The sequence below is a fragment of the Taurulus bubalis genome (genome assembly GCF_910589615.1).
Source record: "Taurulus bubalis genome assembly, chromosome: 6".
Taxonomy (NCBI): domain Eukaryota; kingdom Metazoa; phylum Chordata; class Actinopteri; order Perciformes; family Cottidae; genus Taurulus; species Taurulus bubalis.
In genome coordinates this window covers 5,726,611-5,747,217 of record NC_136594.1, presented here as the reverse complement: position 1 = coordinate 5,747,217, position 20,607 = coordinate 5,726,611, and the positions used below count along the sequence as shown (strand labels likewise).

The 20,607-nt window shown below is 40.7% G+C and overlaps 2 protein-coding genes across 2 annotated transcripts in view; one reads left to right on the top strand and one right to left on the bottom strand.

Annotated features, from left to right (window-relative positions):
- Positions 1-8,689, top strand: part of LOC306738126 (3',5'-cyclic-AMP phosphodiesterase 4C-like) — a gene marked incomplete at both ends in the record, with an annotated part of 13,428 nt that extends 4,739 nt beyond the window's left edge. The window contains 9 exons of the mRNA XM_079219955.1: positions 1,600-1,698; positions 1,798-1,962; positions 3,634-3,733; positions 3,844-3,998; positions 4,754-4,876; positions 5,020-5,202; positions 7,232-7,645; positions 8,234-8,378; positions 8,475-8,689. Of these exons, the coding sequence (XP_079076081.1) occupies positions 1,600-1,698; positions 1,798-1,962; positions 3,634-3,733; positions 3,844-3,998; positions 4,754-4,876; positions 5,020-5,202; positions 7,232-7,645; positions 8,234-8,378; positions 8,475-8,689 (1,599 nt within the window). The remainder of the gene's footprint in view (positions 1-1,599; positions 1,699-1,797; positions 1,963-3,633; positions 3,734-3,843; positions 3,999-4,753; positions 4,877-5,019; positions 5,203-7,231; positions 7,646-8,233; positions 8,379-8,474) is intronic.
- A 2,092-nt stretch (positions 8,690-10,781) lies between these two features.
- On the bottom strand, positions 10,782-20,381 carry LOC306738125 (ADP-ribosylation factor-binding protein GGA2-like). Its single transcript, XM_079219954.1, has 16 exons — positions 20,284-20,381; positions 19,406-19,490; positions 18,902-18,977; positions 18,224-18,322; positions 17,393-17,516; positions 17,106-17,206; positions 16,948-17,028; positions 16,718-16,855; positions 15,839-16,037; positions 15,571-15,750; positions 15,406-15,473; positions 15,200-15,312; positions 14,586-14,749; positions 14,289-14,458; positions 12,855-12,965; positions 10,782-11,970 (listed from the first exon to the last, which is right to left on the bottom strand). The coding sequence occupies exons 1-16, from the start codon at positions 20,324-20,326 to the stop codon at positions 11,860-11,862; spliced, it is 1,863 nt and encodes a 620-aa protein (XP_079076080.1). The 5' UTR covers positions 20,327-20,381; the 3' UTR covers positions 10,782-11,859.
- Between the last annotated feature and the right edge of the window lie 226 nt (positions 20,382-20,607).

Here is a 20,607-nt window from a genome sequence, read left to right as displayed (position 1 = left end):
TCTCTCTCTCTCTTGACTCACTTCAAAACAAGTCTCACAAATCAATCTTGGCTTAGTTGACCCTTCCAGTAGTACGGAGGAAGTTTGTCTCCTGCACTTTTCTTCTTTTAATGATTTACGGCTGAGGCTCTTTTTTTAGTATCGCATTGAGACTGGAGTGGGAGGTTCCCTGTGGGGCATGCATGTTTTATTGTGTGTTTTAAGACTGTAAGACCTTCGTCATGTTGTCGCTCCGTGTCTGCATCGCATAGAGATGGAATCTTTTGTTATTCCGTTCGTCTGCTTTTCGTGCTCGATGCCACCTTGTTTAATTCCATCCGGGCTGTAGCTCCAAATGTTGAAACAAGCCCACAGTAGGATGGAAACTGGCCCTTTTTCCTCATTGAGCTGTATGTAAATCAGATTCAACTAAGCCACATACAAATAACAGGAGTCTAAAGCTATGCATCCATCAACAGGCAAAATAAACTGTTGACATCATTGTGAGGCTAAATGAAAAGTTAAGGGATAATCACCAAAGTGGTAATTCACCCTGAGGGGAACGTGAACGTCTGTCCCAAATCCTATGGCATTCCACTGACACCTCATCATCATCATCATCATCATCATCATCATCATCCTCATCATCATCATCATCATCATCATCACGAAGAACTAGTCAGAGAGTCTCAGTCAGAGAGGTCATAGGTATTCCCAGTATCTCTGGACATGCAGTACGCAGACTGAAGGATCAAGTATATTTTAAAGGACATGAAAGCACTAATAACACTATTTACCTTGATATCGATGAATGTAATCATGAAATCATGATATTTCCTTACATATTGCATTCTTTCTGGTGTTTGGCCTCAGTAATTTAGGGCCGTGACTCAATTACACAATTATTTTCATCATTGAATTCTCTGACTGCTATTTACTTGATTGAATTTTTGATCTATAAAATGTCAAAATATTGAAAAGCTGCCATAACGGTGTATTATTACAAAGACAGAGGAGTACAAAAAAAATCCAGTATATATAAATATTTTAGCAGCTGGGTTTTTTTTCTTCTTCTATCAAATCAAATACACAACTAATTGTTTCAGCTTTAATTGGTTGGTTCCATTTCTGGATATATATGCTTGGTTGTCGTTGCTGCATTTTCTCAGTTTATTCATGTCGGTAATTTGATTTTCAAAATTGAATGATATATAATGATTACCTTGCATGGCAGCTGCATTCTCGTGACACCACAAAAGTCGTGTGAGAATTCACAAGATCATTAACAAACCATCTGGCGCTACAGGTTTCCATAACGGTGGTAATTTGTTACATTTTGAAAATTGTCTTGCTTTATTTTAAACTCAAGGATATATTTAATGAATTTGAAACAAGTAAGCAAAAATATACACATATAATACTCAATTTAATTAATCTATAGAGGAGCACAACGTTCAGTCTTGTCCCAACCATCCCTCTACAAGCCGAAATCCAAAATATTAAAGTACTTCCTCCTGGAAATAATACAAGAAGGTGCTGGAATTGTGGGTTTTATCTTTAGAAAATTGAGGGAGGACATTACTAATTTGTGTCTGTCTCTGTGCTCTTCTGTTGGACCAGGAGTTGGAGGATCTGGACAAATGGAGTTTCAACATATTCAGAGTAGCAGAATTCTCCAACACCAGGCCTCTAAGCTGCGTCCTGTACACCATCTTCCAGGTACACAAAGTGTGTGTGTGTGTGTGTGTGTGTTGGGTTTGCTGATGCGTGTGTTTGTACATGTGTGTGAACCTGTGGCTCCATGTCCTCCCTCATCAGGAGCGAGAGCTGTTGAAGACGTTTCGAATCCCGGTCGACACCTTCGTCACCTACGTGATGACGCTGGAGGACCATTACCACGGGAATGTAGCGTACCACAACAGCCTCCATGCTGCGGACGTCACGCAGTCCATGCACGTCCTGCTGTCCACACCTGCTCTTGATGTATGGTGACACACACACACACACACACACACACACACACACACACACACACACACACACACACACACGCACACAACTCTCTCCCCAGCTCCTTAGACATTCTCCATCACTCGCCACTCAAACTGCACTTAAAACTCATCTATTTAAATCTGCTATTAATCTGAGATACTATCTTATTATTTTGTTTCTCACTATTGTCATCTTTCTTGTTTTATTGCTGCTTCAATTGTTTGTCTTTATCATGTAAAGTGCCTTACCTTTTAAAGCGCTATACCAATCATTTTTTATTATTATTAGTATTACCTGCTGGGTTCAGTCAGGGATCATTTTCTTTCTTAGAATACAATTAAATGCAGCACAACAAAACGTCATTATCAAACCTGAGAAACTATTATAGCCTTTCCTGATGCTGAGCGATACATGTTTTAAAAAGAAGTAATAAACCATTAATTGTTCATTTATAAATATAAACGCTCAAACCCTTTTTTTTACTGTCAAGCTGTCACTGGCGTCGCTGATAGCTCAATTAGCTTCGAGCTATTAGCTTCAATAAAGGTATCGTGCATTGCAAGATCACAACCTTTATTCAAAGCACACAGGCTTGTTCTCCTGGAAACTGGAAAACCCCACAACCTCCCAGTTATATTTGATGGTTAGAGATGTCAGGCAGCAAATAAAAGTAGAGAAACTTGCATCAATACTCGACAAATTTCTCTCCCTGAATCTAGTTCATAATAATAATAATAACTTTATTTGTAAAGCACATGTCATGCTTAAAATGAAAGGCAGTTGCTGATATGTGAAAGTCCTAGATTAGGTGAGGCTTTTTAGATAGTTAAAGAGCTTCAGATGATACAGGTAACCAGTTTAGTGCCGGGGCAGCTGGGTAATGGGATCCCTTTTTTTTCTTATTGGTCAAAATCCTGGCTGCAGGGTTCTGAATGTATCGGTAATCTTCTGAAATACTTTCTCGGGAGACCAGTAAAAAGAGAGTTGCAAGAAGCATTTATCAGCATTTCAGTATCATTCTGATTATTTTCAGTAATGTTTCAGATGAAAAAACTAAGTTTTTGTGACTTTGTTAATAAAATAAAGATATTTGTGCAGGAATGTGCAAAGGTTCACAGTATCAAGTATAGAGAATATGTGCAATGCATAGAGATGATTATAGTCAAAAAGATCGAATGTATTAAATACTAATATACAATAAGATCATTCTATATTTTCAAAGCCATTATAATATAAAAATGTTCATTGCATTATGTTAAGTCTCCTTGGCTGATGTCAAGTTGGAATGAAAGAGAGAATCTGCTCTGCATTCAGCGTGTGATGATGAACAGGATCATGCAACACAAGGCCAGCTCTTACAAACTCCTTCACTTCAAGTTCGACCTCTTTCTTAAACTCAAGGGCTCATGTTTTTCATAAAAAAAAACAATGAAAATGGTTGAAACAAGCTGACACAAGCCGTTACAACCACAATCATTTCAGTCCTCTTGTGACAAAGAAAGGACGTCTTTTATTAATAAAACATGAAATTGAGGATACAAAGACTACAAAGTGATTGTATTGCAAGTGTAATACAAATTAAATGTTTACATATTTTTGGGGAAATAAAAAGGTAGAATAAGGGATGGATAGATGTAGTTGTCTCTGTCTTGTCTCTTTCAGAACGTCTTCACCGACCTCGAGATCCTCGCTGCTCTGTTCGCTGCAGCGATCCACGACGTAGACCACCCTGGAGTTTCCAATCAGTTCCTCATCAACACTAGTGCGTACACACACACACACACACACACACACACACACACACACACACACACACACACTCTCACACACACACACACACGGTGTAACCTCTCCCTCTCTTCCTGCGCCCAGACTCTGAGCTGGCCCTCATGTATAACGATGAGTCGGTTCTGGAGAACCACCACCTCGCCGTGGGCTTCAAGCTCCTGCACCAGGAACACTGCGACATCTTCCAGAACCTCGCCAAGCGGCAACGGCAGAGCCTTCGCAAGCTCGTCATCGACATGGTCAGGACATTTCCCACCACAAATAAGTTCTCCATCCGCTTTGGTTATTTAGTTTTGGTAACTCATTTCCTTTTCTTTTAGCTGCCAATGCTCAGAATCATTTGATGCTTTAAGTTGTGTCTTATTTATTTATGTAAGTCGCTTTGGATAAAAGCGTCAGCTAAATGAAATGTAATGTAATGTCTATGCCTGTTTGGGCAATTTTATTTATTTTTCAATGTAAAAGAAGTCAGTTTTCTAAATAAAGAAATAATCTCGAAGATTACTTCACTAAAATACGTGTCAGTTAGGCCACTACCTATCGCTGAATGATGTCACACAGCTGGTGGCCCACTGATGAAAGCCCTTGCAATGACATTCATGGGAAAAAGTTTGGATCCAAAATCATACCTGCCTTGAGAGACAAAAAAAAAGCAGATCTTCGTACTTCGCTACTCTAAGTTAAAATCCAATCCATCTAATCTAATATAGTTTGCTGCTTCTCAACATCACGGACAACACTTTCATCTTCTGGCTTCCTTTAGGATTCTCAGTCAGTTTAAGAACTGGATTTCATCCAAAACGGCAATATAGAAATACTTACCACTTCATATTTCTATCTATCTTTTAAACGAGTGCTCTTTGTGTGGCAGTACCTCTTTTAATTTACCATCCGCATCCCTAAAACCAATCTCTCGTCACATATCCTCGGCTTTGGTTTCGTTTGAGATTCTTTTGGATCTTTTCTAGTTTTGTCCTACTGTCTCTGTCTGCAGGTGTTGGCCACAGACATGTCCAAACACATGACCCTACTGGCTGATCTGAAGACCATGGTGGAGACCAAGAAGGTGACCAGCTCCGGGGTGCTGCTCCTGGACCACTACACAGAGCGGATACAGGTAACTGGTGCTCTTCGGAGACACATCTATGAACTGTGTGAATACATTGTTATAGACACTGCCCGATGTGTGTGTGTGTGTGTGTGTGTGTGTGTGTGTGTGTGTGTGTGTGTGTGTGTGTGTGTGTGTGTGTGTGTGTTTAGGTGCTGAGGAACATGGTGCACTGTGCAGATCTGAGCAACCCCACCAAGGCGTTGCCGGTGTACAGACAGTGGACGGAGAGGATCATGCAGGAGTTCTTCAGGCAGGGAGACAAGGAGCGAGAGAGAGGGATGGAGATCAGCGCCATGTGCGACAAGCACACCGCCTCCGTGGAGAAGAGTCAGGTAAAGCTCTCCCATCCGCTTTGCAAATCGATTCCTTGGGAACTGTGTTTGGGGATTGAACCCTTTCCGTTTAATGTCATGATGATGCAATGCAATGAGACCACACAGGAAGACTCTGCAATGGCAAAGAGGAAGAGCGATGATGAGCAGATCCTTCATTTATGTAGACACGTGGAGCTGCTTGTTGAAAGTGACACAAACTGCATCTCCAAAAATGACCATTTTAATTAAATCCACACAAACATGTTGAGCATATAAGAATTGCATAGTATGATACGTAATAAACACATCATTGTATTGTATGCCATAACAGGTCTTTGTATGTAAAAAGAAAAAGTCATAGGATAAGAAAAAGGTTATGGGAAAGTACATCATAAAAAGTCGTAGTATGTAATAAAAAAGTCAAAGTATTCTTCATCAAAAAAGTTATAATATAATACGTCATATTGAAGTCATAGTGTATATCATCAAACATGTGATAGTATAGTATGTTGTGAGTTAAGGTGAGAAAAAAGTGAAGGTAAAATATGGCATAACATATAAAAGTCATTAAATATATAAATTCATAGTATTTCATAAAAGTAATAGTATATTCAAGTAAATAATGATATATATCATGAAAAACGGTCAAAGTCAAAGTATAGTATGTAATATAGAAGTAAAAGTATTTAATTAAAGTACAAGAACAGCTGAGATTGAAGAAATTCACCTGATGACGGATCACCAAAATAATTACAATTAATTCAGAGGTTGTGGTTTTACATTGTGGCAGGAGGAGGAGGAGGAAGATGAGGAGGAAGAGGCGGACAAGGGCTAGTTGTGCAGGACTTTTATTTTCCAGCCAACACGAGAAACGTATTCTTTTCCTGAATCTGGCACAGTAACGAAGCCTGGAATAACTTAAGATCGATTCTGGCAATCATTACATCTTTTGTTGTTGTATTTTGGATGCATGTCTGACAAATGCATTACTGTCAACACCCAGCTGGCAGCAGCTTCAGTCATTTGCCTCTTTTGATGTCCGCGATGTCAAACAGTGCCATGTTGCTCTGTCAAGCTTCTGGTTACTGATTCTGTACTTAGTTAAAAATCGTTTAAAGGAATTCCGCCTGTTGGATTTCTTCATACTTCAAAGGAATATCGTATTTGCTTTCTTGCCGGGAGTTAAATGAGAAGATTGATACCATTCTGATGTCTGTGCGATAGCTGTCCGCCTGGAGCCGGCAGCCGGTTAGCATAACGTTTGGAAATGAAGGTTACCGGCGAGTCAGTTTCAATTTGTTCAGTTCAATTTTATTTGTACAACTCCATTATCACAAATCACAAGTTTGCCTCAGAGGGCTTGAGCGTGTACCGAGAACGAGATCCTCTGTCATTGGACCGTCGCTTCGGATAAGAAAAAAGAAAGAAAGAAGGAACCTCAGAGAGAGACACAAAGGAGGGATTCCTCTCCCAGGATGGGAAGACGTGCAATAGATGTTATGTGAACAGAATAAACAACATAATAGAATTACAACATAGTCAAATTCCACCTTAAAGTACTATTATCTGCTGTCTGTGCACTTTATTTGAACTTTAAATTGTATATTCTACTGTAGATTTAATTGTAAATATTCATGCTCCCACTTATTGCAGTCTGTTAAATGTTAAATGTTATTCACCTCCCGCCAGGACAAATTCCTCGTATGTGAAAACATACATGGCAATAAATGGTTCTGATTCTGATATCTGAAAATAGAAAATACAGAAACCAAAGTGTAAAAACTACAATTTCCTTTAAAAAAAATGGGGGGATTGAACAAAGATGTAATGTGTTAGCTGATGAGTGTTAGAGTGTTTCAGGTTGGCTGTCCCTCCATTTTTCAGTAGTTATGCTAAGCTAACTGGCTGTGGGTCTGTAGCTTCATATCTACCACCCAAAGCACGAGAGTGGTATCAGTCTTCTCGTCAAACCAGTACATTCCCCTGCATGTCTCACCATTCCTTGAACGCCACTTGTTCTCAGGTTTGATTCCCTTTTCTCTTCCAGGTGGGTTTCATCGACTACATCGTCCACCCGCTGTGGGAGACGTGGGCCGACCTGGTGCACCCGGACGCCCAGGAGCTGCTGGACACGCTGGAGGAGAACAGGGAGTGGTATCTGAGCACGATGCCCCAGTCGCCCTCGCCTCCCCCGGACCGACACCTGCAGAATGACCGCTTCCAGTTTGAACTCACCCTGGAGGACCTGGAGCACAACAACCACAACCACGTACACCTGAGGAGCAACGGCCGGAGGAGCAGCTGTGACGACGGAGCGGCAGACCGGACGCTGGACGACGTAGAAACTGAGGAAGAAGACGAGGAGAATCACAACAGCGAACCCAACGGGGTCCGAGATGACGAGGAGGAGGAGGAGGAGGAGGAGGGGACTGGAGAAAGAGAGGGCGAAGAAGAAGAAGGTGAGGAGAAGGAGACTGAAGAAAGAGAAGAAGAAGAAGAAGGTGAGGAGAAGGAGGTGGAGGAGGAGGAGGAGACTGGAGAAAGAGAGGGTGAAGAAGAAGGAGGTGAGGAGAAGGAGGAGGAGGAGACTGGAGAAAGAGAAGAAGAAGAAGGTGAGGAGAAGGAGGAGGCTGGAGAAAGAGAAGGCGAAGAAGAAGAAGGTGAGGAGGAGGAGGCTGGAGAAAGAGAGGGTGAAGAAGGTGAGGAGGAGGAGGAGGAGGCTGGAGAAAGAGAGGGTGAAGAAGGTGAGGAGGAGGAGGAGGCTGGAGAAAGAGAAGGCGAAGAAGAAGAAGGTGAGGAGGAGGAGGAGGCTGGAGAAAGAGAAGGCGAAGAAGAAGAAGGTGAGGAGGAGGAGGAGGCTGGAGAAAGAGAAGGCGAAGAAGAAGAAGGTGAGGAGAAGGAGGAGGCTGGAGAAAGAGAGGGTGAAGAAGAAGAGACGGAGACTGAAGAAAAAGAGGACGAAGAAGACGAAGAGGAGGAGGAGAAGGAAAACGCAGAGGAGGAGGAAGTACATGAAGAGGACCAAGTAGAAGAAGACCATGAAGGAAAGACGGATGAAGTGAACGACGCAGCGGAGGACGAGGAGACGAAAGAAGAGGAGGAAGAGAATGAGCAATGCCAGGAAGGAGATCAAGAGCAGGAAGAAGTGGAGAGCAAGGATGGTGAAGAAAATGAGGAGACTAAGACTGAGGAAGGTGAAGGTGAAGAAGCTTTGGAGAAGGGAGAAAGGGAATTAGAGGGAGAAGAAGAAGGCGAAGAGGAAATAGAAAATGAGGAGGCAAAAGTTGTAGAAGAAGAGGATGGAGGGGTGGAGGAGGAAGAAGAGGAGGCAGCAAAGACTGAGGAAAATGTAGAAGAAGAGGAGGGTGAGACAGAGCAGGAAGCAGAAATGGAGGACAAAGCTGAGGAGGAGGAGGTCGGAGAGGAGGAGGCGCTGCCGCCGGTTGAAGACGAAGCTGTTGAAGACGAAGCTGGAGACGAGGAAGAAGATGAAGAGGAATGTTAGTTGGGTGTAAAGAGACACCCGAACAGGGTCAGCGAATAACATTTAACGAGACTTTTTTTGGAGAAAAAAAAAAGGTACGTGAATGGAGCCTGGAAGGCTTCGACAGTTGGATATAAGACCGTCATGGCGGAGGACGAGGAGCTCAAGAGGCTCTCAGCCGACGGCTCGACTGCAGACGTCTTGAGCCAACTTCCCAGCTCACAGACGGACATACAGCACCGGAGGGAGCGCACGCCTTCCCGGTGGTTGCGGCGTCTCAACCAACCGGTTGTGACAGAAGGACTCTTGCGTCTTCATCACCGAGTATCTGTACATCCATCACTGCCGTAAGGGAATAAAACAGAGGATAATAAAAGTGTGTGTGGGGGGGGGCGGGGGGAGGGACTGTTTTATCGACCTTTTGTAGCTCCTGATAATCTGAAAGGGAAAAAACACAAACTGAAATGCATACATGTGATTTAAGTGCGATCTCATGGACTACTACCCGCCGTCTCTCTTTCGCCGTCTTGTTTAGTCGGAACGCAACGACCAACAACTGTTAAAAGAGTGTCAACTTCCTATGTGTCAGAAAAGAGAGAGAGAGAGAGGAAAAGAAAAAAAAAAGTCTGGAAAATGTCTGTCGTCTTATATTTACTACACAAACGTTCCACCTGTGAACAGGATGCTGGGAACAACGTTGGGCTCTGGTCCAGGATCAGTTTAACCTCCTCACATACTAACCTTAAAGCAAAAAGGGCCGGCTTCTGAACGATACCTGGACCGCTCGGTCAAAGTGGAAACATTTGCGGTGCGTCGTTTGTGTCGATGTCTGTTCCTGTTTAAAAAAAATAAAACACCCGGTATTCATCCCATCATGACAGCTTCACCGCTGCCAGACTGCGAGTTTGATTCCCGGGTGAATCGTGCCAAACTGACCCGCGACCAGCACTGAGTAATTCCGCCTTCCTCCACACAAGGCTACTCGTCCGTTAAGCAATGAACTGTGGGGCCCAGGTACATGGGTGTGACGGTCTTCCACACAAAAAACGTTCTTTCTTTCTTTTGTTTTTGTAAAAAAAAAGTAATTTGGCACTTTATCTAACACCCCTGTTACATGTGTACATAATAAACATGTATTTTAATCTGCTGATGTCATATAATAAATATGATCAATGAAGTTGATGAATTGGTGTTTTCAGGTGTCTTGACATCTTTCTCCCCTGAATGATACTGGAAAGTTGTACTTTTGATAACGCTGTGTTATGGGTCTGTAACTTGCAAATAGTTTCCGACGTGCTTTTTTTTCAGAGCTGAAATAATTCGCTGACTTTGTTGGGGGCAAAAAAAGGTATTTATATATTTAAAAGGTCATAGTAGAAAGAAAAGTCATAGTATAACGTGCTCATTTTTTTAAAGTCAGTATAGAATATGGACATAAATGCAGTATTCTAGAAAAAAAATCAACATATGTTCAAAAAATGTCATACAAAGTCATGTTGAATAAAATTCACAATATAGTAGGACGAAAAAAGTATCAAAAATGAATAAAGTATAGTTTATAGTCATAGTATAGGATAAAAGAAAAGCAAAAAATGATTTGTAAAACAAATCCCATAAATAATAGTATACTATGTCAAGAAAAATAATCATATTTTGAGAGTATAATATGTCTAAAAAAATTCAAATGTCACCTGAAATGGGACAGACGTGAGGTCAAAGTGACCTTGACCACCGTAATCCATTCATCCTTCAATTCAGTTGGACTTTTGTTCCAAAATTGCAGAAAACAACCCAAATAAATAATGCCACAGGCCACGTTTGATGCGAGCGCAGAGGCAATGATTCTGTTTTTCTTAATGGGAAACTGAACAAATTCAAGTTTAATCAAAATACTTTTTGTAATACTGGACTGATGTAACGAATGACGACACAAAGACGTGGGTCAAAGGCTTCTGGGTAATTAGATCATCATAAAAAAAACGTGATCTTGTTTTTGGAGGATTCGGAGGGACAGAATCCGAGCGTTGCTGTACAGACCGTGTGTATTTATTGTGGCAGAGCGACACACCGCTGGACTGACAGACAATAGGCAGACGGGCATTTAAAGAAACAGTCACGTTGGCTTTAAGTCGTCCAAAATCAAAGAAATTGTGTTCAATACAGATTGAACGTGTGTACATCCGACAGGAACAGATGATAAACAGGTTGTCAGAATGATAAAGCTTCACAGTATAAAACAGCTGGTGAGGAAACACTGATCATATGGAACTAGCAGCGACTTAAGAGTCAAATCTGCGTGGCTTCTTTAGCCTTTAGCATGTCCGAAAAACAAACAAAGAAAACAAACAAAGAAAATTAAGAAAAGTTCTTCACAGCTGAGACAACTTTCATCACATGAGAAAAAAAAAGCTGCAAAAAAATACTTAAAAACAAACAAAAACACAGGCATGTTGTTATGCTTACCCCGATACATGATAACATGTAAACTCTCACAGGAAGTTATTTGGCAAACTAAATATTATAGCAGTCAATATAATTCAGTTTTTTACCTGTAGCACATTTCTTTATGCCTCAGAGAAGTCTTTCTTGATTTGCTTGATGTTTTTCGCTGATTTATTTAGTTTTTCTAAATGCTACCAAAGTTTAGTCGTGGTGAAGATCTTTCATAACTTGTATGAAATGTGACGTCGGTGCAATGAAATCGTTACGTTTTCCATCAATTAAGCAGTCAAATCAATGTTTTCTCACACATTAACTCCTTAAGACGACCTCATTCTTAACATAAATACACATTCAAAACATTACATCTTCCATCTTAAAAGGCACTGGGATTTTTTTTCACATCACAAATGCTAAATACCTCTTTTTCATGTGCAGACATGTGACCAGCCACGCGTCAGCACGCACATGAGAACAGAGAACATTTTAACAAGTGATGTAGAGTTTACTCATCTTTTAAGAGTCATATAAATCGTTCTGAGGTTTTATCATTAATGCATCAGCAAACACAACGTCTTAAATAACCTAAAATACAGCTTTGATATTTGTTTGTTTACCTCATGATGATTGACTGGTCACACGTTTCACACCTTTTTGTCGAGTTTGTCTTCACCTTCCTCTCTCTGCGTTCACAATCTAAATTTCCAGACTTTTTTTCAGAGTTTTTTTTTGTTTGTCTTTGTCTTGTTTTTTTAGCGGCCGATCAAAGAGGTCCAGTCAGGAAAGTTGTCCATCTCTCCATTCTTGTTCAGCCGATGGTCTCCATGTGTCAGTGTCAGCTTGTAGCGGAGACGCACCTTCCGCTAAAGGGAAGAGGGGAAACGTGTGAGATACATATTATTTTATTATGGCATACTATACTATGACTTTTTATGATGATCCCAAAGCTACCCAGCAGGTTATAAATACATTAAATCAGCTCCACCTTCACAGGCTGCATTACAGTTAATTAATCAATAATTATGATCCAATATCATAATGTAATTCTGAACTGGGCCCTTCTGCATAACATGTACTTACTTTTAGTAAAAGATCTGAGTACTTCTTCCACTGATGCTAAATTAACCGCAGAATACAACAGCACGGCACTCCCGCTCAATAAATAAAAATCATAATTATGAACTCAAACACACTGCAATGTAATGACGCTTATGTACAAGTACGTGTTATGTACTGTAAGTAACAGTTAAGTGTGGCGTTAGATCCATACAGGGTTCATACACATGACTTTTTCATGACTTTAAACCAAATTTTCATGACTAAACATTTTGTGAAATCTGGGTGTAAACATGAAAAAGTGAGAAAATTTAATATTTAAACTAACAATGAGAATTCAAAGCATACAGTAAACCTTAAATGACACAAATGAATGAGAGACAATAGTTTGATTAAAAGAATAAACATTTATATAGATGCCTGTATGTATTCCTGCTTATATTTTGAGCGTCTTTCTTTTAAAAGCATATTAATTATTTCAAACTCAGCGTAAATGAACGTCATGAACACGTGAATATAACACATGACTTTTCCTAAACTTTTGGGATTTTATTTTTTTCAAGGACTTTTCCAGGCCTGGAAATAACCATTTTAAAATTCCATGAATTTTCCAGGTTTTCCATGACCGTAAGAACCCTGTCCCTAATACATGGAGGTTTTAATGTGAATCAACAGCGCTCCTCAAACTCACGTTCTGAGGATTAGCCAACAGGAGGACCTGGGAGATGGCAGGCGGAGGCAGGAGAGGGTTGTATGAATGGAGGTTCGTCCCCGAGGCCGGCTGAAGTTTCACCAACATGGTCTGCAGGACAATGAATAACGTGGCACAGCAAATATTTGCATGAGAAAAAGGAATGTCAACAAAATTGGAAAAAAAAATGAAAAAAATGAAGCAACGTCTGGTAAATCTAAGGCGTCTCCAGCAGGGGGCGCCAGCGGTTTAGAACCAAACACGGTACTCATGTGAAAACTGATATTTCCATGGATTCTTTTTCAATTGAAAGAACATGAAAGAGTACAAGACACGAAATTTACAAACAAATTATTTGCATTATTGCTTATATTTCCACTTCATCTGCTAATTGCTTAATCTAGAGAATGTCAAAAAAGTGCAATTAAGACATCTTTAAATTACCCGTTATGCTCGACCAAAATGTTTCTCTTGTCATGCACCTCGAGCTGCATATTATGTCATGAAAGGGGCTATATAACTAAAGTTTATTATCCTCATAAATTCTAGATGATATCAAATCTAGAAAAGCCGCACATTCTTACAAATTCCCAAAGCAGGAACCAGAAGATGTTTTACATTTTTGGTTATTCGATGACCTAAACAATGTGAACCAGTGGCCCAAGATGCTGCTCCATATTGGCTGCTCAGAGAGTTGGTGCACACTATTTTGTTTATTAATGATATATATATTTATGATTCTTTACTTTTGCAGTACTTGTTTTACATTATCCGGGTTCATACACATTTTGCCCAATGGAGTTCCATGTCTTTTCCAGGACTTTAAACCAAATTTCCATGACTAAACATTTTGTGAAATCATGAAATATGTATACATGAAAAAGTGAGAAAATGTAGTATTTAAACTAACAATGAGAATACAAAGCATACAGTAAACCTTAAATGACACAAATGAATGAGAGACAATAGTTTGATTAAAAGAATAAACATGTATATAGATGCCTGTATGTATGCCTGCTTATATTTTGAGCGTCTTTCTTCTAAAAGCATATTCATTATTTCAAACTCGGCGTAAATGAACGTCATGAACACATGAATATAACAGATTTCCATGACTTTTCCAAAACTTTGGGGATTTTATTTGTTTCACGGACTTTTCCAGGCCTGGAAATAACCATTTTAAAATGCCATGACTTTTCCAGGTTTTCCATGACCGTAATGCCCTGCATTATGCAAAAATTATTGTATGTGAAAACTTGGCAATAAAGCTGATTCTAAAAAAATCATCAACATTTTAAACACGTCCGTCACACAGTGCAGTAAGAGCTCTACGCTCCTTATTTTAAATTAAAACAGCAACAAATATAACATCGCAGGCAAAGATGACACTCTATTCTCAACAACTCAAACTTTTGGGATGTTCTTTTTTTTTACCTTTGGAACAGCAGCTTGGAACAGGACGTCTTTCACGTGGAGGGCAGACGTGTTCACTGTGGAGATGACGACCACAGCGACGCCCGGATGACCCGGCGGAGAGTCTTTGGCGAAATGCAGAGAGACGTGGACGCCGCCATGATCGTACACAGTGATCGGCTCAAGATTTCCTGTCACAAACACGAAGGAGAAAAGAAAAACAGACATTTAGCCAGAATATCCAGCGGGCGATAAAAAGATAATAAAAGGAAGTATGAAACACAAAGTTCCGCCAGCTGTTTCTCCAAATGAACATACTGGATTTGATGGTTTCCATTGGAACATAGATGTTTTTCAGGAGTTCTGGGGTAAACGAGCCAGCATCTAATTTCACTGGGAATCCAGACATTTCACCGAGTTGTTCCTGCGACTTGGACGGTGATTCCGACTCTGTAGTAAACTGTTGATTGTGAGGGAGTGACCTGATAGAAGCAAAGGTCACTTCAGAAATAAAGACAGCAAATAAAGCCGGAGAACAAACTTGTAATAACACAATAACACATCCTGGAGCAGAGACACTGACGGTGGATTTTTAAAAAGCAGAAACTAAAACCTGTGAATGACATAACATGCACAAAACAAACAAAAACAACGCGATGAGGATATATATCGGAGTATCTGCAGCTGAACGATAATCTCTACTGTCTAAGATTACAGTTCGTGAAAAACGCAGGACAGTAAATATCATTGAAAATGTAATTTATTTCAAATAAGAAAAAAAACACAAAACTAAATGAACATTAAATTGAGAGGAATGTGAGTTTCACAGTTTACTGCTTTGCAATTTAATTCCGTATGACTGCGATTTCCTTTTTAAATGTAATTTCTGATTTGAGCAGCCTACAATGGATCCTTTCTTTCCTCCCCCTTACCAAATGCTGGGCCCATTAGATGCCGCTTCGCTCCCCCCACATCCACGAGCTCTCAGCACCACACCTCTCCCTCTGCTCTGCTCACCGTTCTTCATCTGAACTTCTCCGTTGAGCTGACAGGAGTAGATACAACTGTGTTAAACACTCTCCCAAATAAAACCGTTGAAATAAATGTTCATCTTTAAACTTTACATTACAAGCCTCACCTGCAGCAGTTCTTCATAATACGACCGTGTGGTCTCTCGGGGCTGGTTTGAGTCCCGATTATCTAACTCTGTAGTCACAGGACGGTAACATCATTACATTATGAGTCATCACTGCGAGAGAGAGAGCGAGAACGAACTAGAAAATCAGTACGAATGCGGGCCTACCTAATTCGTTTAAGTCTGGTTCAGCCGCTGGGTGGAAGGTACTTTCCAGAAGAGAGGAAAACATGGCTGAGGAGGATTCAAAGGACGGTGGTGAATCAGCTTTTCTGTGCATGTATGGAGAGTCCAGTGCTGACAGGTCGATGAGGTGGTAGCTTTTGATCTCTCTGGGACTCTTTGGAGCTGGAGGAACACGAAGGAACAGACTCAAAAAATGAGTCAAACACACAAATGAAGAAAGAAAAAAACAAGCAGACAAAATGAGCCCTACCGTTACTTTTACCCTCTTTTTCTTCCTCAATTCCCCCGTTACATTCTTTTTTTCCCGCTCGGTCTTTGTAGCCGTTTACTACAAGCGTTAGCTCGTCGTTAGCCGCCAGGATCTGCGCCAGAGCTACGTCGTCGTCCATCGTGTCGCTGGCCAGGCGGAACAAGCTGGGCCTCAGTCGGTCACAGCGCTCGTACAAAGCCTAAAAGAAGGGACGGCTCAAATGTTGAGTTACCTACACTTCCACAGAAAAACATCTGCAGGTTTGTGTGAAGTTTTAAGGCATGAAAGTGTGTTTAAAAAAATTAATATGAACCAGTTGGCACTATCTTTCTATTTAGCAATGGTGATCTCTTCATACATAAAGGAGAGACCAGCGTGTATCAGTTGTATGAGAAGAGAAGCAAAATGGTGCGCTGAACCAAATTCACACAGATGATTATGTGGAAAACTCACTTTTGTGATGAAAACTCAAAGCAGGTCGTAGCCCTTTAAGCCCTAATCCTAACCCCTAATCCTATTTATTGTTTGAGTTGTGTTTAGAGGTTGTACATCAGGATTATATATTATTGTAGCCCTGATTTTTATGTTTAATTTGATACCTAACATGTTTATTTTTCTGGGGGGGGAGGGATTTATACCATGATTTTTTTCTTGATTTTCCTGATATAAAAGGGCTCAACAGGTTAAGGCCTTCTAAGGCTTTTACGGCCTAAGACCCAAACTGACACCGACCCCATAGACATACACGTTACATTAACGCACATTTTTGCGGGGATCATTATCTCCAGGGCTGCCCCCTTTTAAACACTCTAGCTTTTTGTGGTCAAACTTGAACGAGCTGCCTGTTTGATTGACAGTCTGTAAAAACGTGCGACATGCCTTCACGTCATCGCTCGGCTGTAACGAGGTCCCGGCGATCGTGTGCCGGTCCAGCAGCTCTCTGAGCTGCTCGGTGCTGCTCTCCACCTCCTTCAGAGTCGATTCTCGCTTTGACACTTTCTCTGCCTTCTCCTGCTCCTGAAACACACACACACATATATGCAAACATAAACCAATGAATATCAAACTCATTCAATTATTACAGCTACATGCAATCGAACACCACTCACCTCTTTGATGGTGCTTTTAATGAGTCTGTTGGCTGTTTCCAGGTCTTCGGGACAGCCGCTTTTCAGTAATCTGGCTAACAGCTGATGACACAGAAACATATTTTAGAAGGATGAAAGCTTAATGTGACGTTAGCGGATGTTTGAACACAAACACTCACCGTGGCTTTGTCCTCCTGGTCAAAAACAGAGTCTGTGGTTCTTTGCGTTGGAGGCGCCGTTATAACTGTGTCTGGCAGTTTGGGATCTTTCTTCACAATACCTGAAATAACAAAAAGAAGGAGAAGATGGTTTTATTCTTGGGAGAGGGACAGAGCACAAAGCAACACTTTGCAATATATATCACTCTTTTATGCATCTCTAAACTCTGAATGTATCATGAGAATAATATAAGTGTTGTTGCTCGGGTTAGCCTCAGGAGTTTAGGTGTATGTCTTTGCATCCAGACCTTGTTTCTTAAGCATGATGTAAGCTTCCTGGATCTTGGGTTCGTCTTTTAGCCAAAGAGTCCAGCCGTAGAGGACCTCCGTCACTCGGTCTTTCACTTTCTGAGGAGTCCATGCGCCAAAGTACTGCTCAGGAAAGATAAACCAGGTCAGTCACATTGGGGTGAACTTTTACACTCTTTTATTAGTCTTTAACTTTTATTCATGTTGATCTTTCGAATTGTATTTTTCTACTTGATTTAGCAGTGTGTTTATAATTTGTGTAGCTTAGTAGACGATGTGTTAACGTCTCATTAGGTTTTCAACTGGAAGAGCTCAATGTGGTTTTTAAAAACTCACCGACTTCAAATTAGCTTATTTGTATGAATTTACCCGATGAAGGTCTGAGGGCCAAGATGTTGTTAATAAATTGAGTAGAACTGATCGATATTGTGAAGGATATTTTTTTTGTTTGGATTTTCAGATTTGCATTTATGGTTCCTCTGTTTTCTTAAAACTTGTGTATACTTTTCCCAAAGTATTTTTAATTGCTTCTTGAAACGGTTTAATCCCAGAACTCATCTGTATTGCATTTGCATTTTTCCAACTTTTTTAATTGTCTTTTTATATGACTGAAAGTGGATTAATCTATTGAGCTCTTTGTTGATTTTCACTTTGTCGTCTCGTGTGAAGCACTTTGTTTTAATTATTATTATAATAATATTCATGATGACACTGCAAATAAAACTCAACAGTCTGATTCCACAAAACAAAACACTACGTTACTTTAGATTATATAATGGCCTTAATGTGTGCACATAAGGAACTAAGGACACCCGTCTCTCTAGTATTACCTTTGGTGTTAGGAGTTTGAGGAGCTCGTTGAGAAAGCGAAACTTGGCGGCCTCGCTGTGGAACCTCTTGCCGCAGTTGTTCATACATGCCTCGAGGACCTGGAAAGCACCAAGTCATTGTAAACGGAAGCTTTTTCAACGTGTGAAAATGAAAGAAACAAAGGCCTCTTGGTTTTACACAATACAAGGGAGAGAGAGAAGGGATTTGTCACTGCATGTTTGGCAGTTAACCACCTTTAGATGGCACATGGACCTTCGAGAAGCTTCCCCAAGTTGCATTGTGAAACACTGCAGCGCTCTTTAATACACGACGACACACCGTGTGACGTCACAGCAGAATAACTCCCTCATGTCACTCGGGCCATGTGATGAAATTTAGTCACAGATATTCTTTACAGGACCGCCCTCCACCGGGGTCCGAACAAAGACATTTATTTGTCAATGAATGATCCGAACCTTTAAAGACGCTATGACAAATACCGTGTTTAATCCATAATAAATTGCACTAAATAAAAACAGATGTATGTCAGAAGTAGAAAGATGTTACTTACTGCATTGTTTGAATTTAAAAAGAAGGGCGAACTTCACAGACGAATACACTGAATATTTAACAGATAAAACTGTGTAATGTGCATCATCTGTGTCCTACATGTAGAGATGAACAACATGATAACTTACAGTGAGAGCCTGCAGCGCCTCTTTCTCCTGTGGCGACTGGATTTTATGGGCAAGAAGACGAATGGCAACCTGCGGCCTGAAAGGAGAACATTTACATTTAAGTCACATTAAAATGTCCACGCATAGCAATTAAAGCTAAAAGGAACGGATGAAAACCTAAGAAACGTTTACTTTTACATCCAAGCTTGCTTTTCATTTTCATTACACGAAGACATTATATTATTGTCAATAAGATAAGGGGAGAAAGGTGCTGCAGAGTTCCTCCCCCCTCCTGCATGATGGTGTAACTGAGAGGCCGTTTTTGCAACATGGACGTGAAGAAACTCTTTCTCGAATGCCACAATTGCGATAAAGTAACTTTCAGAAGCAAACAGCCTCCGCAGAAGACTTCTGCTCAGGTTCGAAGCCACAAGATGATCTGGGAAACTACGCAGCGACGTGTGCGAACACATAAAGTAGGTAAAACACGAGGAACAACGCTGATGCGACTGTGTTCAAGTTTACCCGTCAGTCTCTTGGTCAACGAGCTGGTAGAAGCCCTGGATGCAGTCCCATCTGTCCTCCTGGTTGTTTGGGTCTGTGGCCTGGTCTGGAACACCAGAGACACAGGTTAAACATTTGTATTAAAAGAAATGTCATAATGTGCCTCAATTAGATTAAATACTTGGAAATATTTGCAAACAATTACACAATTTAATGAGGAAGTGAAAATGAGAGAACAGATCTACACAGGAAACAGGGAATCAATACCTATGTTATGCCAAGTATACAGTTATAATAAAAGTTACAACTTGACAAACAAATTTAATATCTATATAACCTAAGAGATAAAAAGGATATCAAACTTTAAATAATGAAGAAAAGACCCGTATTCAGGTACATTTTATTGTGTAAACTTGTTTACTTTCCAGTATATGTTTAAATATTGGTATTGAACTCGTCGGTGTGTATTTCCCAATGGTATTATTGCTAATTCTGCTCAAATAAAACATCTGGAAACTTCATTCAGCAGCTGAAGAAAGTACACGAATGTTCTGCCACAATGCGCGTGCACAGGAGCGCAGACACAACACACCGCTCCAGCGCGCGCGTGGTCTCCACCAACTTCCTGTTCTAACCGATACTTTTCTGCACAATAACCAAACTTATTTTGTTAAAAAGTTTTAAAATAAAAATAAAACGACACGTTCATAATTAAAATGTCAATGTTAATATTGTAACGAAGTCAAACTCGACGGCACGCGCCGACCGTTGCTGTGACGTTATAGCGAACGACGGCAGCGTCAGTTTACGTTAACTCGGATAACGTGATGAGGAGATGTTAGCTTCCATCTGTGTATATTTATGTGTATATTTATGTGTATATTTCCCAGTGTACTTACTGAGCCACGACTCAAAGGTCGCCTGGCTGTCAGCGGTCGCCATTGCCGTCGGTCTCCTACGGGTCCAGAGAGGTTCAGTAGCCGGACTGTGCGCGTCTCCTCCGGGGAAGCGGAGGTGTCAAACTGCAGCCTGCGCGGCGGCATGTGACACTCACGCCCAGTCACACTCCTGACACAGCAACACCCCTTCAGAGCGAGTACTATGAAGTACTATGGAGTACTACGAGGTACTGAGGTAGTTGTACTTGTATAATCCCGTTCTCTTTCCTACGTTTTAAATGCAAATGTTGTACTTTTTACTCCACCACATGTATTAATAACTCG

What these genes read in the sequence shown, in the direction of transcription:
- LOC306738125 (XM_079219954.1), bottom strand. Translation starts at nt 20,326, where the DNA reads ATGGCGACCGCTGACAGCCAGGCGACCTTTGAGTCGTGGCTCA. An exon ending in CATCATGCTTAAGAAACAAG is followed by an intron (nt 17,207 to 17,392) that starts GTCTGGATGCAA and finishes TTGTTATTTCAG; the next exon opens with GTATTGTGAAGAAAGATCCC. An exon ending in TCTAATGGGCCCAGCATTTG is followed by an intron (nt 14,750 to 15,199) that starts GTAAGGGGGAGG and finishes TGCTTCTATCAG; the next exon opens with GTCACTCCCTCACAATCAAC.